Genomic DNA, 17,246 nt, shown 5'->3' with positions numbered 1-17,246 from the left:
GTTTTCTGAACAGCTCCTCTATTAATGAAGTAACATTTATTTTTCAGTGAAAAACTTCTGAGTCAGAATCTCCCAATTCAGACTTTGTAAAACACACTAAAATGGTGCAAACACATCTGCCAGTGACCAAGGGAGTACAAGTAATCAAGTGTGTTCTGCAGTTGCCCTGTTGTATTTTTTTCCTTATTTGTCTGCACTTGACATTGTAGACTAGCCTAGATGATCTTATAGCCTGCCCTAATATAGTTATTTCACCTTTGTTTTTTCAGATGTGAGGTTCTCTATGCATTAAAAAGTCACTAATTCTGGAAGCTTCTGAAGTTAATTCTAACCCCTGTTTTCTTTAGGTCTGTGTATAGTGCTGCTCTTTTCAAGTCTTTAAATTGACACTGAGACTAAATCTCTCTTCTTGCTTTTTTTAATCAAGTGGCTCTTGTGCATTTGTGCAGTAAATCTGTACAGTTTTTTGGGATCATGGGAGAGTTGCAATGATAGATGCTTCTGTAAGGAATAGCAACAGAACATAAATATTTGAGGGATTACTCAGTAGTGGGCAATGGATGTGCCAGTCTCTAATTAGCAGCAGAAGACAAGACCTTAACTACAGGGTGGATTTTCAGCAGTAGCTGCCAAGATGTGAGAGAGGCAGAGAAAGCAGATCAAGTTGTTAGACACTGCCAGGATCAGGAGAATTTTGGGTGATAAGAAAATGTTGCATTCCTTTTGAACACCTTTCTAGGAAGGTGGTGCTGAAATAAATGTTAGAAACTTCTCAACTTGCCTGTCTGACTGTAGTCAGATCTGGCAGAACTGATGTGTGCTTGAAAATTGGTTTTGAAACTGGTGAAAGTTAAAATAAAAGCTGTCTTGGCAGGCCTTTTCATCTGAGCACCAGGAGAGAAAAAAAGGTGGCTGTGGAGATCACCAAAAACAAGAGGAAACTCAGCTCCTTTCTAAGCTGATGTTTTCTTTTGCTGAAGAGCCCAGTTGTATTCTGCTTCCAAAGCAATAATGTTTCAAAAGGTAGGGGAGTTGTGGCCTCCTTTGATGGAGTTGTTCATGTTTAGCCGGTGCTTTATCAGACCAGGCTTAATTTGGAAGAGGTGACAGGAGAGAAAAAGAGCATGTCAAAGCTCATGGCAGCTCATGTTCCTTAGTGTTGCTCCACCACCATCATCTCACAGGTCTGACCTCCAGCAACCATCAGGGGAGTGCTTTGGCAGAGAGCTCTGGTACTATCACAGTTTCCTTCCTCTAAAATAAAGATATTTTCTTCATTCCCACAGTTCTCTGTTAGGGACTGTTTTCCAGACATAGCCCTGTCTTTGCAATAGGAGGAGTTTTGGAGGTTTTTTTTTTTCTTTTTTCCTTCAGAACAGAATTTAAATCAGATGCATTCTCTGTCTAAGCTTTTGGCTGCCTCAGATCCACAACCCACATGCCTGGACCTAAAATATGTCAGATTTCCCCCAGATGTGTCCCTCTTTTCAGGGCTTTGGCCATGAGCCTGAGGTTTTTGGATATATAGTGATCCCAAGGCAAATGGCAGCTTCATGGGCACAGTGTGTGAGCTGCTTTTCCAACATCCATGGATATGGAGGATCTGTGCATGCAGGGTATCCAGTGCTGTTCAGGAAGGTCTCCTGAGCTGAGACAGCTCTGCTGTCACTTGCAAACAGCTCTTGGATTCCTGGCATGCAGGGACCCTGTGGGACTATGGATGCCTCACCTGAATGCCAGAAGCTCCTGAGAGCACAATCAGAGGATATGGCACAGGAAGATACTGGCATAAAACCCACAAATCATGAGTAGAGTGTTACCAGTCACCACAGGAATGCACTTGAGGTCCAGGCAGAACCCCTTTGGATGTAATTCTTTCCTTGTGGTGCCCAGCTGGCTGATCCATCCATAGCTGAACAGAAGAGGGATGATGCAACAGACTTGACTGTAATAAATCCTGAATATATTTTGGAATATATCTTAAAAAGTTAATTTACTTAAAGTTAAGGTAAAAAAAGAAGGTTTGATTTCAGAAGGACAAGAATCATAAAATTGGTTTAGTGATGTCAGGTATACTGAAGAATCACGGAAGTTTTATAACCACAGAATAGCAGAATGTCCTCAACGGGAAGGGACCCACAAGGATCATGGAGGTCCAACTCCTGGCCCTGCACAGGACACCCCAACAATCCCACCATGTCCCTGAGAACATTGTCCAAACACTCCTTGAGCTCTGGCAGCCTTGGTGCTGTGCCCACTGCCCTGGGGAGCCTGTTCAGTGCCCAACCACCCTCTGGGGGAAGAACCTTTTCTTGATATCCAACCTAAACCTCCCCTGACACAGTTCCAGCCATTCCCTTGGGTCTGTCACTGGTCACCACAGAGCAGAGATCAGTGCCTGCCCCTCCTCTTCCCTTTTAAAGCCAAGAATTCAAGAATTTAGTATGCTTGTGTCAGATGAAATCACCAATCTTTATCCCAGAATAAAGCACATCTAAAATTACACATCTGTAAGCAAGTATTTTAAACAGATCTGTCCAACTGGATGTGGAACCATATAACTAGAGAATGGGAAATAAAGTAATTTTTATTTGAGAAGAGAGGACAAAGCAATCTTACAGGACTGTCAGTTTGGCCTTAATAACACTCAGGGCTGAATAAATTCTGAAGGAGAATGTAATTACAGACAAGAGTGGTAAATGAAACCTGGAATAAAATTGAGTTTTTACCACAAGCAGTTCAGACTTACGTGAGTGGTTCTTTGATGAAATAACTGATGTATAGGCAAGGGAAAAATGATGGTGAATTTTAATTCAACATTTGACACGATGCCACAAGCTTAACTGGAAAAGGTAAATGTTACTTAGGAGATAAAAGAAGGTGAAGTAGGTATGCAACCAGTTATTGGGCACAGGAGTAAGTAATAATGTCCAAGGTGAAGCACTGGGCTTGGGTAAAATCAGTATTTAAGTTCCTCGTGGGGTTATTTTTTTGTAATGACTTTGAATAAAATTTAGGAAATGTGGAAATGTTCATGAGAAAGCACCATCAATAAGTGTGTGGGGCAGAATAACATGTAGAGGAGGAAATGGTGAATTTGAGGAGTGAAATCAAAGACATGTCTTGAAATTACCTATTGCCAGCTCAGGCTCTTCAATCCCAATGACAAGAATTCCCTCTCTGAGTTGGAAAATAATTGTTGAAACAACAAAAGAGGAGAATAACTTGGGGTAACATTGACCTCCTTCCTAAGCTTGTTGCTTACCCTGAACGCTGACAGGCAGGACTGAAGTTCACTTTTGGGCACACAAATGGTACAAGCCCTGTATCTCATTTAAATGCTCAGAGTAGGGCTGAAGAAGGGCAGACCTACTTAATAAAGCACCAAAATAGTCATAGAAATGGAAGTTAAATTTAGTTAACTTGCCAGTCTTGCTACTTCTTGAGTCTTCTCTGAATCACAGACTGGGTCAGGTTGGGAGGGACCACGGTGGGGCATCTGGTGCCACCTCCCTGCTCCAACAGGGTCATCCCAGAGCACATGGCACAGGATTGTGCCCAGGTTGTTCTTGAATATCCCCAGGGAGGGAGACTCCACACCCTCTCTGGGCAATCTGTTCAGGGCTCGGTCACTGCACAGCAAAGAAGTTCTTCCTCATGTCCAGCTGGAACTTCCTGGGCATCAGTTCCTGCCCGTGGCCTCTTGTGCCATTGCTGGGCACCCCCGAGCAGAGCCTGGTCCATCCTCTGCCCCCTCCCTGCAGATACTTTTAATTTACCAAGTATCTTTTACCCTAAGGTCTTGGAGCCAGGTTCACAAATATTTCCTAATGGGACTGAACTGCCAGACCAGTGGTTTTCCACTGCTTTTGCATTGCAGAATTCCCAGTAGACAATCCCTCATGGTCGGTCTAGACCTACTAAGACATTGTTTTTCTCATCATCTTTCACAAAACTTTTATACTTGTGGTCCCTGAAACACCCAGGAAGCTGCAACCTGTGAGGCTGGAGCTCATGGGATAGGGGGACACAAAAATTTTTGGACATACCTGCTACTCAAATCCTTCTGGAATGGGGGATTTAGACAGACAATGCAGAATCCACCATTTGGAGAAAATGAAAAGTTTATTGGTGCTTTTATTAAAGGAAATAATCTCTATTATACATTATTATAAATATTTATAAATATTCTGTGGGATTTAAGACCCACACAAATAAATAAATAAATATTGCAACATAAATAATAATGCTTTCTTACCAGCTGGTGATTGCCAGCATTTCCATTGAAGAATTAATTCTTTTGATATTTTGATACAGTTGTCTATAGCTACAAATACATTTTTTTTAATGCAAAATCCACTGTGTATTCAGTCTTAGCTTAGGCACTAAATCCCCTGGCTACTAAGAGAGTGAGCAACCTGCTTACTTTGTTCTAATGTATGGATATAGAGATGGTGTAGAGATTAAACCCCACATTTCTCATCAAAGTTTGATATGGACAGAGATTCAAATTGTTGTAGGTCCATTGTCTTGGAGTCCCAGAGAGCCTGTGGAGCTTCCAACAATTTATGCAAAAGGCAAACTTTGCTGTTGTACTTGAAGTCCAGAGTTTTCAAGGAGCAAAAGCCAAGAACAGAAATCAAGTAAAGTTATTAAATAAAATCACACCTCTGCACTGTACAACAGACAGCAAGGTAAAAAGTCTTGCTGCATTTTGAATAAGCAAGAAAAAGCACAACTCTCCACCCACCTGCAATTCTCCTGAATTCCTTAGAATCACTCATTTCATTCAGAAATTAATCAAAACCATGATGAGACAGAACTCTTAGTCTAATCTTAATCATCTGGCTTGTCCTGTGCTCCCTAGAATTTACATGAATTAGGAATCACTCTAGATAGGAAAACTATTCTAAGAGTAGTATCAGGACCTGTGACTTTTCTAACATGAGTTGAATGTTATAGATAAAGAGATATCATGTATTTATACATATATATGGAGGGGAAAAGAGAATATTTAAATGCTGTCAGCAGGACAGACCCTGTGCTAAATCCAGAAAAATTCCAATGAACACAGGAGGGCCTTATTTTGATTTTGTTGCACTGATGTAACTCCAGTGAATTGATTTCTGCACAGTTGCATCACAAATAACTTTCAAAGTAAATTTATCCATAACATAAATCAATCTAGGGAAAAAGTTCTGTAAATGAGAGATCTCTTGATTAATGGTAATTTCGCTCTTACAAATATAAAGCATCTAATATCTGCTCAGAACTGAATAGAAACATGGATGCTAATTAGATGCTCCTTTCTAAATACATACCTAATTTTCACTTATTAGATGAGAGTCTTCATTATAGTGAAACTATTAACAGTTTGACACTTACAAGGCATAAATTTTTGGATTCTTTTTCCCCCTGTGTAGTTCAGCAGTATGCAAAACAAACCATCTTGACACACACTATTGATTATTAGTAATCCTAGTACTTCTCTCTAGGTTGGAAAGATGCAAAACTAATGATCTTTACATTATTTTTCCACATTGTGATGCCAGAATTCAGTGAATGTAGAACTGTGACAGAGAAGCACTTGACAGACAGTGAGACTCTTCTCTTTTTTTCCCAAACCTCAGCTTTGATTCAGAAAGTGTCCAGAATTGCTCTGTTTACACAAGACCATTTAATCCTGTCCTGTCCTTCTGTCACTTGCTAGTTTTCCACATGTGGTGCTCTTATAACAGCAGAGTGGTCATTTTTTGACTCATAGGGGCATGAAAAGAGACTGAAGCTCCAACTTAAAAGCTAAAAACATAGAATGGTTGGGTTGGAAGGGACCTTAAAGATCATCCAGTTCCAAGTCCCTGCCATGGGCAGGGACACCTTCCACTAGCCCAGGTTGCTCAGAGCCCCATCCAACCTGGCCTTCAACACTTCCAGGAATGGGGCAGCCACAGCTTCTCTGGGCAACCTGTGCCAGGGCCTCCCCACCCTCCCAGGGAAGAATTTCTTCCTAATATCCAATCTAAACATGATCCCTGTCAGTTTGGAGCCATTCCCCCTTGTCCTGTCACTACACTTCCTGATGAAGAACTTACTCAGAAGGAAAATCCTTCTCTGGCTTCCTTGTAGGCCCCTTTAGATAATGTATATATTACATATATAATAGTTTTTATATAATAATATAACACACTACCAGAGAGTTTGTCTGCTGTGTTTGAACACTCAGGGACAGTGCAATAAGAGGATTCCCTGTCTCTGTTGGAATGTCAGATGTTCCAGGTCTCTTCCCAGTTACATCAGGAACATAATATCAGTTCATTCAAGGGATTTCTTTTTTCTTCATTGCTGGAAAGTTAAGGTGATTAGGATCCTAAAAGGTTTGATTTCTATTATTCTTTTAAAAAATATATCTTTTCAGTCCACAGAGCTCTGGCTGGAAAAGTTCAACTTGCTTTGTCAGTACTGTGTCATCTCTGAGTACAAAATTTGAAATATAAGGAACTTTTCCCGATGTTTCCCATTGGACATTCAGACTGAGAGTGTGTCAGACAGTTCCCTTTGCCCCTGTCCTCACTTTGCAGGCTCCGGGGTCACAGTTATCTGGTGATGTAGAACCGGGGGCTCGGGTACCTCCGAGCGTCCATCATGGCATGGGGGTCATCGGGGTTCACCACGTCGTTCTGGTTGATCCTCACGGGTTCCCTGGGCACGTGGGAGAAGTCTGCTTCCTGCTGCAGGGCAGAGCCAAGCCCAGAGGTCTTCCTCTGCGGGACCAGGACCTGGTGAGGATCCGTCGGATCCATGTCTGCACTCCTGGTGTTCCTGTGGGGCTTGGGGGTGTTGAAGCGGAACAACGGGATTTCGTTTCTCCTGGATAAAAACTGGGAGTATGGTGGCGGGTTCGTGCCGGGGAAAAAAGCTTGCTTAACTCTGCCTAAGCTCACCAGGAAGTTGTGTTTGGGAGATTGGTACACGTCGTATCCGTTCTCCAGCGTCCTGTGGTTGAACACACAGTCCTCTTGGCTGAAGTAATGCTGAGGGGAAAAAACGTGACACCTGTGAGCAGAGGGGTTTGGCACAAATTAAAGAGGGAAAGAGGGATGAGATCTTGCTTTCTAATCTCCCAGGTCTGTAACTGAGACAACTCAGTAGATCTGAGATATATGCCAATGTTTTCAGCAATGGTATTTTAATGATAACATTGTTTTCTTTTGGAGGGTCCCAACCCGTGGCTCTATGCTACATCAGGAATTCTGACTGGTCCATCACTGCATCTCATTTTGCCCTAGTTTACCCAAGCAGGATCTCAGATGATTTTGGTCAGCTCTACAACTCAGTACAATCAAAGAGGAAAGGAAAGTATTACCTAAGTGGCACACCCTCTCTTAAATCTGCACCTACACATGTTGTCCCTGCCTGGGCAGCACAGCAGCAGGCTGCACCTGCCCTTCAGCCTTGAGGCTTAGCAGAGGTCACTCACCGAGCCAAATATGTTTCCTTTCATGTCCATGCATAGGTAACGTCCACTCTTCACCCCTGTGATTATTACTGAGCCAGCACCCTCAGACTTGATCATAAGGGCACCTGTTTAGAAGAACGAAGATGTCAAATCCAAGATCCAGTTTGACCCTGCACCACTGCCTTACAGATCCACAGGTGCTCTGGCTGGAAGTGCCCTGTGGGAGTCCAAACCAACCTCCCACATGACTTGGGGTGTTGTCCACCCTAGATCAGGTCAGCTGTGGCTTTGGAAAGCTCCCAGGATGGAGACCACCTCTCCAGGTGCCCTGTTCCAATGTTGTGCTAACTAACCTCCCAAAGACAACTCTTTTCTCTGAAGTCCTAGATCACAGTCTGGGGACACTGCCCTTAGTTCTGTCCTTGGCAGTTTGTCTCCCCGTCTCTGTGACTGCCCTGTGGTGTTTTTGCTGGTGTGCCCAGCAATGGCACAAGAGGCCACGGGCAGGAACTGATGCCCAGGAAGTTCCAGCTGGACATGAGGAAGAACTTCTTTACTGTGCAGTGACTGAGCACTGAACAGATTGCCCAGAGAGGGTGTGGAGTCTCCCTCACTGGGGATATTCCAGAACTGTCTGGGCACAATCCTGTGCCATGTGCTCTGGGATGACCCTGCTGGAGCAGGGAGGTGGGACCAGATGACCCACTGTGGTCCCTTCCAAACTTACTGGGGGTTTTTGCCACCCCAGGGCAGAACTTTGCAGAACTTCCCTTCTGCCTGGTGTCTCAGTGGTGCTGTGGTGACCTGGCAGCAGTTCAGTCACCCTCCCTTTCATAACCCCTTCTGTTGTCTGATTTCAAATTCCAAATTTTGGTGTTCTTGTTTCATGGCAGATATGAGAAAACATGACAATTTCCTGCCTGTTGTTCTCTAAAATCCCACACTGGTTCTTGACTAACATACCTAAAATGAGTTTTATAAAATCTTTAAATATGCAGGAAGAATAACAAGACAGTGCAAGTGTTCCTGCAAGTGTTTCCTTAGCAATTCCTTAAAAAAATAGAACATGATCCTTTTTTTCTCCTTGAATAAATTATAACTTTATCCTTATATGTGCTGCAAATATATTATGCAAAAACACTGTTCTATGTGCTTAGATTTTTAATTGAGTGTGTAAAGAAGATACTATAATAATAAGAATAACTTAACTTTATGTTGCCTACCTACTTGTGATTTGAGTGCTGCTAAGACAGAAGTACTTTTGAAATGCTATAAAAGAACACCAAGTCTTAAAAAAACCACCATTTTTCTACTAACTAAAGAGTTTGGGTCAAGTATTTAGCAAAGGAAGAAATTTAGTAAATTATTCTATGTGTAAATAGAATAATAAAATAAGCAATAAGCATATAATAAAATACACAGTAAGTATTTAATAAAATAAACTGTGAGGACACAATTTGAGAACCTTTTAGTTATACTAGAGAATAGTTATTTCTCATGAACCCCAAAGGCTTAGCACTTCTTTTATGGCCTTTCCTAGTTTTCCCCTTTTTAACTGACCTCTGTATACCCATGTTCTATCCACATTCAGAGTTAGTTTTGTAGTTATCAGCCTTGTACCCCAAAACACAGATTTTAGGACTGCTATCAGTTTTCCAGCACTGGTGTTCCTTCAGTGCAGTTCCTTTGGGAATACTGTCACCACAATGGGAAGCAGCTGTTTGGGGAATGTCATCCCCAACCTCTGATAGGAACTCCCACAAGAAGCTCTGGGTAAAATCATGAAGTGAAGGATAATTCAGGTAGTTTTTGCTTGCAGAGGAAGCAAAGGACTTTACTGAAATTCCCCATCCACTACATTTCTTCGGAGTGATTTTATTTTTTAAACAAAAGGAGGATTATAATTATGCTTGTTTTCCATCCCGTACCCATGCTTGTCAGCCTGCCTAAGGAGAACAGGGGATTTTTTTATAGGTAGTGAGAAACTAAAACTGTTGTCATCCCTCCCCTGCTCCCATGAAGGCTGAGGATCCATAGGAAGCTACTCACTGTAGATGGTTTGGTGAGGGGCACCATCAATGTAGCCGTCGGCATTGATTTGGAGGTGGAAGCTGTTCCTCTCCGTGTCCGTGTAGAGGTGCATTAGGCAGTCTCCATTCCCCCAGCTGGGATTCAGCAGTGGAGAGGAGTTGGGGAAGGCAAAGGTAGCCTTCAGGCTGCAGAGTACCAGGAGCAGGGAGCTGCAGGGTGCCATGGATCGCCTTTCCATGGTCGGTCGGGATCTGCAGCTGGATTCGCCTCCACGCTCCTTGCTCGCCCTTGTGCTGGAGTGTGGATCCTCAGATAGGTTCCCTTCTTCTCTGCAGAGGCTTATAAAGGGCAGCAAAATGACATCACACAGGAAAACCTTCTCCACATCCTTGATTTTTGGCAAAGCAACATTTTAAGTGTCCCGAAACCTCAAGGGAAGGATCTCTGGCTAAGGTGTGGGGGGGAAAAAATGTAAGGTTACTAAAGACAGCTCACAAAAGCTAATCATATGTTCAAATGTTATCTACAACCCTGTGACATCTGAAAGCTTCCCACGCCCCTACTGTTGGATCCAGGAAGGGCAATCCACTGCACTTGAACTGAAGGGAATGACCCTTCGGACCTGAATTATCTTTCTTTTTTTGCAGGCATGTTTATTCAGATTCCCACCTCCCCTCAGAGTTTCTAAACTGCATTCTGATCTAGCAAACACATTGAATAGAGCTGAAATTTTGTTGCAAATATATGAAAAGCTCGTATTAGGTTGCCCTGGGCCTGATCCCTCCTTAATTATGGTGTAAATTCCACACCAAGCGTGTTGGGATGATATTTGTGTCACTGCATTTAAGCAAAGGGAACTTGATATGAGCACACAACCCACTTCAAATAAACTTTTATTCCCTTTTATATCTCCTGTTTCATTTTGAGCCACCTAAATATCTGAAGTTGGCCAAACAGCTGAAAATTATGTGTAATACACTTAAAAACTGGATGTTTGTTCCTGCATTGCACATCTGGCTGGCAGTTTTACAGTCTTACAGGTTTGCTTGGGCAGTAGTTATGGGGTCTGAATCAAACCTGAAATCACTCATATAGGCACATTTTTGGTATTCCAGGTACAACAGGCAAGCGTGGAGGAGCTACAAAGGGACATAGAATATCCTGAGTTGGAAGGGACCAAGCTAAAAAGTAATAAGCGGATAGTGGTGTAAAAAATGTTCCAAGATACAAGCCCTGCTTCTCAATTGTCCTGCCAATGATCTGTGTCTTTGCAAACAAATCTGCTTTAAAAACAAACGTGGTTCTATTTATTGTATGAAAATGCTGTGCTGATGGGACACTGTATACGGGGAATCATAGGAGGAACGGGTTCTGTAACGAGACTGTGTTAAGATTCCTTTCAAAAATTAATATAAAACTGAGGAGCACCAAACAATAAATGAATAATTTTCTTTGATGAAGCCCAAGGATTTTAATTGTAGCAGTGTTAGTTTTGGTTACAGTCTCTAGTTGGACACAGCATGAAAAATCCTGAGTTTCATTAACAAGCCGTGGAGCGGTGCCATCAGCACATAATGGATTGATAACATCAGGGGATTGATACAACTGTAACCCAGTGCAAAAGTGAATCTCTCTTTTTTTTTTTTTAAATTGTTTAAAATTAGCAAAAGCCTGCCAAATCCTTCTGCCACACCTGTGTAAATCCAGAGGCTTGCATCAGTGTATATTCACCTGTGTAAATGACAGCACTTTTTAGCCAAAGTGTATAAGGGTCAGGTCTTAAACTGAGCAGCCTGACAAAGCTGTCTTCCCTGACAGCTCATCCAGGCTACAGATATTTTACTGGTTATAATGTCTGAAAGGCTTTAATTTAAAAGATAGCTGTGAAGGAAAGGAGAGTTATCTTTTTCTTCTCTTTTTAAAGGTGTTATCTCTATTTATTGTTGAAATTATCCACCCATACTTTTTACTCTGATATTAAAACAAGTGTTGGAGATTTTTGTTGTTTTGCTTTCCATGGTTTTATTTTTCCCCCTTTATTTAGACTCCTATGGAAATGTGGATATGGATTCAGGAGCAATTGCAAAAGCTTCTGCCAGAGGTGCTTAGAGAATAGTGTGTCCTCTTGGAATATTTCGTTATTCTTTGGTGGATGCTGTTTTTCTGGTTTGATATTTCATACTCACCATGACACTTTCCTGGACTTGCCAGCATGCTCTGATCTGATCTCCCTCTGGTGTCTTGATGGCAGAGGAAACGTTCTCACATATTTAAAAAATTGATTCAACCTCATTTAAACACACGTCAGTTGTGAGCAGCTGTTTCTATATATGTCAAAGATGTAAAGATTACTTTTGCATGCTTAAACTGTTGAGCACTTTCAAAAGTTTCCCACAGGGTCAACAAAACTCCAGATTTTCCTAAGTTCTGTTTAAGATGCTGGGCTAAAGTGAATTTATTCAAATCTCTGCTTGTGAGAATGATAATGCAAATTTTGCTTTTTCGTGGACTTTTGGTTTGTTTTGTTTTAAACCTACAAATGCCCACTGCATGTGTTTGGGGGTTTGTGTGGATTTTTTTAACAATGCATTTCTTTTTTATCTCCAGCTAATCCATTTATTCTTTCTGTTGGTATTTTACTTATCTTCTCCTACACATTCAGCTGTTGATGGAGTAACCAGGTGTATGAAAGCTTGTTTACTTCTCCAGCTCAGCCTGTTAGTCTAAGAGAAGTGATGGCAGCCTTTTTTTGTCTTGCATTGTTATGCTGATGCATCAGTAATAATATTTCTGCAACTTTTACCACATATAGTGATATTGCTTTTTCAGGTTTCTATATTGTTCTGTGATGTTTGATGAATTGAGATGGCTTTTCTCAGTTCTCAGCTGTAACACCTGTGATGCTCATACTTTGCTGGTGTGCTCATTTAACTGCAAATTATATCCAAAACTGTGCACAGAAGGCAGCAGCTTGGGGTCTGACTTTCCTCCATTTTGACTGCTTTGTGTTTCAGCTCTAGCTCATTTTTCAATCAAAACTTACCATCTCAGATCCGTAAAACCCCCATTTCAGCAACTGTGTGTCATCCCTTGTGCTGCTGCAAGGGAAGTAACTCCTTAATTTCATTGCTTATCACTTTAAATCAGCTGCAGAGGACTTACAAGGGAAAGGCAAGCTTTTTGTCACAACAAATTTAAGATACTACAAGTGACTTGCTCTCAGTTACTTTTTGCAGACCCCCTGGAAGTAGTTTGTGGACCATCAGAAATTTGCAGGTTAATAAAAAGGAGTTTTCTACTCAGCATTCCAGGATCCTCCTACGAGTAAAATCACACGTTCCCTCGCAGTGCTGGACTACCTTTCATCATGTAGGAGCACCTGTAGCACTCTTGCTTAATAAAACATATTGCTTTATATTTAAACAGGTGTGTGGTTTGCCCTTTTGCAGAATTCTGTGCTGAGTGTCTGTGCTGGCTTCAGGAAGCTTCAAAGATCACAAGGCAGTTTGGGTTGACAGATTTGAAACTGCCTCTGCCTCTAATAATTTTCTTTGCGTCACATCTCTCCAAAAGCGATCACAGAAATCAGGGGCCCTTCCCTCTGCCTCCCCTTCCTTAAAATCACTGTGACAAGTGGCTCTGGGACAATCACATCTGCAGGGTTGGAAGCACAAGGGTGGAGTGCCTCTCCAGAAGTTATTCTAGGAATAATGATGCACTAAGCCAAGGGTATGTAGAGTGGATGCTCTGTGTGTGTGTGTGTGTGTGTGTGTGTGCACAAGCCTTTGCCACAGACTTTACCCGGTGTTGTTAAACACATCCTGAGTGACCTTATTTGGATGTCCCATTCTTGTCACACTGCCCACGACTAAAGAAAACATCCTGGCTAAGTTCACCTACGTGAAACAAATGAGGTAAGCACAGCCCACTGGGTTGGCGACCACAGGGTGTATGAGCAGCTGCTGCAATGTGCTTGCTCTGAGGAACAGAAATGAAGGGCCTCATTCCTCCTCCAGCTGAAATCCTTGGCAGAGCTCCCAGTCAAAGCTGAACCAGTCCCTAAAAGGTTTTGTTTTCGGAACACAGAGTGTTTCTGACATTTTAAGGGGTCTGAATTTTCTTAGGTATTGTGGAAGAGAGAGTGGTTGCAATCTGTGAGGAGAGCTGCTGATACCCTCGAGTTCGGAAAATCGTAGAATGGCCTGAGTTGAAAGGGACCTTAAAGATCATCTCATTCCAACCCCCCTACCATGGGCAAGGACACCTTCCACTATCCCAGGTTGCTCAGAGCCCCATCCAACCTGCCCTTCAACACTTCCAGGGATGGGGCAGCCACAGCTTCTCTGGGCAACCTGTGCCAGGGCCTCCCCAGCCTCCCAGGGAAGAATTTCTTCCTGATATCCAATCTAAACCTCCTCTCTGTCAGTTTGGAGCCATTCCCCCTTGTCCTGTCACCACATGCTCTTGTGGTATCTCTCTGCATCTTTCCTGTAGGCTCCCTTTGGGTACTGGAAGGCCACAAAATGTTGTTTTTGATGAGGTGGCATGGAAGGGCTGAAGCTTCTCTGTGTAGATTCTGAAATGTACCCTGTGCTACAGTTTGTCTGTCACTGGCACACCCAGTTCTGCTCACCTGCCTGGCTAGGCAGTGTGTCTTACATGGGAAAGTGTGGTGTGCTTGCTTCCAGGTGCTAAGGAATCCCATGGACACAGATATACAACCTCAACAAGAAAGTCAGTTCAGTCATCCATCTCCTATTGTAATATACTGCAAGGTGGCTAAAAGCAGGCTGACTGACCATTTTATTTGAGGAAAACTCTTTGGTTTATGTAAAGTTTCCCATTTCCCAACATTGTTATCTCAGCTTGGACCAGCAACATCCAGGAGTTCCTTCTGACCTATTTCTCTGATACATGATATATGTGACTGCATTCATTGACAGCTTCCAATAAACTAATAGGATTATCTCCCCTGGTTAGGTAGAAAATGAGGGTAAATAATAAACCTTATTTTAACCTTGTTTTAAACCTATTCCAATCTCTCGGGTTCACATGTTTCACTTCAATCTGTCTCCCTGAAGAAGAGATAAAAAAAGGCTTAGGAAACTTTCAAAAGACAAAATATGCTGACAACACCATCATCACCCAAGGGCTCTTTTTCTGGGGGCAGGAATAACAGAGCATGTGACTGGTGTGATTAAAGCTGCATCAATGCAACTACAGGTGCTGCTCTTTAGCTCTGAGACTTATTTTTTTAATGAGATCTCTTTGAAACTAAAACTTGATCATAGAAACATTTTCTCTGTGAGTTTTAAGAGTAATTTTTTAACCTTAAAACCTAAACAGCAAATGAAGAAAACTTCTGACTGAACCAAGCATTGTACTTGTGCCCAGTACTTCTAATGCAAGGAAAGTAGAAAGATTTCCTAAGCTACTACAAGCCCAATATGTGTTTCTGGACTCCTTTAAAGCAACATGGAGATCAAGCTTTGCAAGGGACAGGGCAAGATAACTAATAGAAACTTCATTTTTTCACCTAAACTGTGTTAGCTCATCTTTGCTCAGAAGCTGGCTTCTGTTTGTTGAGGTGTTTCTGTGGTGGGGGCACCTGGAACAAATAGATTAGGATCTATTAGATTGGATGGAAGTCTGGCAAAGATATGTCTTGAACTCTGTCTCTGATTTGGGTTTCTCAGGTAGATTTGCAGCTACAATATTTTTTTGGTGTATTGTAGGCACAGCAGCTCTTCACGTTGCTTTCTCAGCCTGTCACGTTGCTTGGCAAGGAGGAGCTTGAGTGTCACATTGTGCCCTGGATGCACAGGTTCATCAGCTGCTGGGACACTGATCCTGCACCTGGGCCCTGCTGATCTTTGGCCATTTTCACAGCTGTCACAAGCTGGTGCCACACCAGGACTGATTGAGAAACACATTCCCTTTCAAATAAGTCAAACAGACTGTTCTTGTCATTTTTATGAAGTTCTGGACTCTCATCAAACTGCCCAATTTTCCAAAAGCAAAGATTTCCTCACTGACAATTTTTAAAAAACTTAGAAGTGCAACTTAACACTTTTCTTTTTTTTTTTTAATTAAAAAAAAATAAATTCTTCTTTATTATCTTTTCCATTATCCCAAATTATCTTTTCCATTATCCCTTCTTACATACCAGTGGCCAGTTAGTCCATCTGCCTACCCTGAACATGACTATGTCTCTTTGACACTGGTGTCACTTCTTCAACCCTTGCTCCATAATTGATTCATTCCCCAGTCTTCACTTCTGGTAAAAAAATTGGAAATTAATTCAAGTTAACACCTTCTTGACCATCTGATGACCAGCTCAACATAGACTGAGGTGCAAAATGCAAACATACAGAAGAAATTTCATACAGAAGAAATTCCACAGTCACCCAGCTGGCCTGTAGACCTGCATGTTGATTGCTATAGGTGTGTAGGAAATAAATCCTACTTGAGATTAACTTTTTCTTCTTTAAAATCTGCAACTTTCTTTTTGGAATGTGCAAAAACAGTGCCTGCAGAGTTGCTCAAGGTTTACAGAACGTGGCACCCATGCATGCCCCACACGCGTCCCCTTTCCCACAGTTTCTATTCCTGTAGTTGTTGCCTTTGCAAAATCAGCATTATCATAGAATCACAGAGTGGTTTGGGTTGGAAGGGAACTTAGAGGTCATCTGGTTACAACCCCGTACCCAGGGCAGGGACACCTTCCATTATCCCAGGTTGCTCAGAGCCCCATCCAACCTGGCCTTCAACACTTCCAGGGATGGGGCAGCCACAATTTCTCTGGGTAACCTGTGCCAGGGCCTCACCACACTCCTAGGGAAGAATTTATTCCTGATATCCAATCTAAACCTACTCTCTGTCAGTTTGAAGCCATTCCCCCTTGTTGTGTTTTGCCCCTGTGGTGAATGCAAGCTGGCTTGTCCCTCACGGGATAACTGAGGTAGTTAAAGTGCTATTGATCTCACTGAGTTAAACCTAGGCTAGTTATCATAACTCCCTTTTTGCATCATTTTGCTTTATTGCCTCTTCAATAAATTCATGTTGGACCAGTGAGTCCTGAGCCCAGGTCACAGAGCAACCCCAGAAAAAAAAACAAACAGGCTCTAATCACCTGGAATGACTCAGGATGGATCAGTTCTCATTTAATTAAAAAAAAAAAAAAAAGAGATGTTCTTCTCCAAACAGCCCAGAGACAAACGTAATTATAAGCTCTGTTGTTTTATCCATCATCGCTGCTGATTGCTCGTTTGACGTAAGTTGGTATGGTCACATTGTCCTTGGAGAAGCTACTCCAGAGCTGTGAGCTATGGGCCATGAAATCACAAGCCCATAATAAATTTGTGAATTGCAAACAGTTGATTTAGGGGACAAAAAATTTTGTCCTAACCAAGGCATTTTCGTCCACACCCTGTGACAAAAAACAGTCAGCAGTAATATGCATGCGTGAGATTCAGGATTGAATAATATGTTCAAATCTCATGATCCAAGGACACAGCTTGTTCAGCTCATCTGGACTTATTGGCCCCTTGGATTTTGGCCAAACACTTTTCAGTAGACTATGGCTTCCAAAACAAACATGCTTTTGGATTGAGCTGGATGCAGAGCTTGGCTGGAGAGGGAAAAAAAAAGAAATCTCTGCTTGTGGCTGCATACTTGGTTGTTTGTTTTTATGATTTTTTTTCCCAGTGACAGCTATTCCCTCAGCCAGGATTGGTCACTGCAGTGAACTGCAATTCCA

At 42.2% G+C, this 17,246-nt stretch overlaps 1 protein-coding gene across 1 annotated transcript; it reads right to left on the bottom strand.

The window, feature by feature from the left end:
• Positions 1 to 6,040: 6,040 nt before the first annotated feature.
• FGF23 (fibroblast growth factor 23) lies at positions 6,041 to 9,988 on the bottom strand. Its single transcript, XM_008930291.3, has 3 exons — positions 9,506 to 9,988; positions 7,478 to 7,581; positions 6,041 to 7,031 (listed from the first exon to the last, which is right to left on the bottom strand). The coding sequence occupies exons 1-3, from the start codon at positions 9,723 to 9,725 to the stop codon at positions 6,594 to 6,596; spliced, it is 762 nt and encodes a 253-aa protein (XP_008928539.1). The 5' UTR covers positions 9,726 to 9,988; the 3' UTR covers positions 6,041 to 6,593.
• Positions 9,989 to 17,246: the final 7,258 nt, after the last annotated feature.

This window comes from Manacus vitellinus, unplaced genomic scaffold, assembly GCF_001715985.3.
Source record: "Manacus vitellinus isolate BGI_N305 unplaced genomic scaffold, ASM171598v3 scaffold_90_pilon, whole genome shotgun sequence".
Lineage (NCBI taxonomy): Eukaryota > Metazoa > Chordata > Aves > Passeriformes > Pipridae > Manacus > Manacus vitellinus.
The sequence above is the reverse complement of the archived record's forward strand: the minus strand, read 5'-3'. Positions and strand labels throughout refer to the sequence as shown.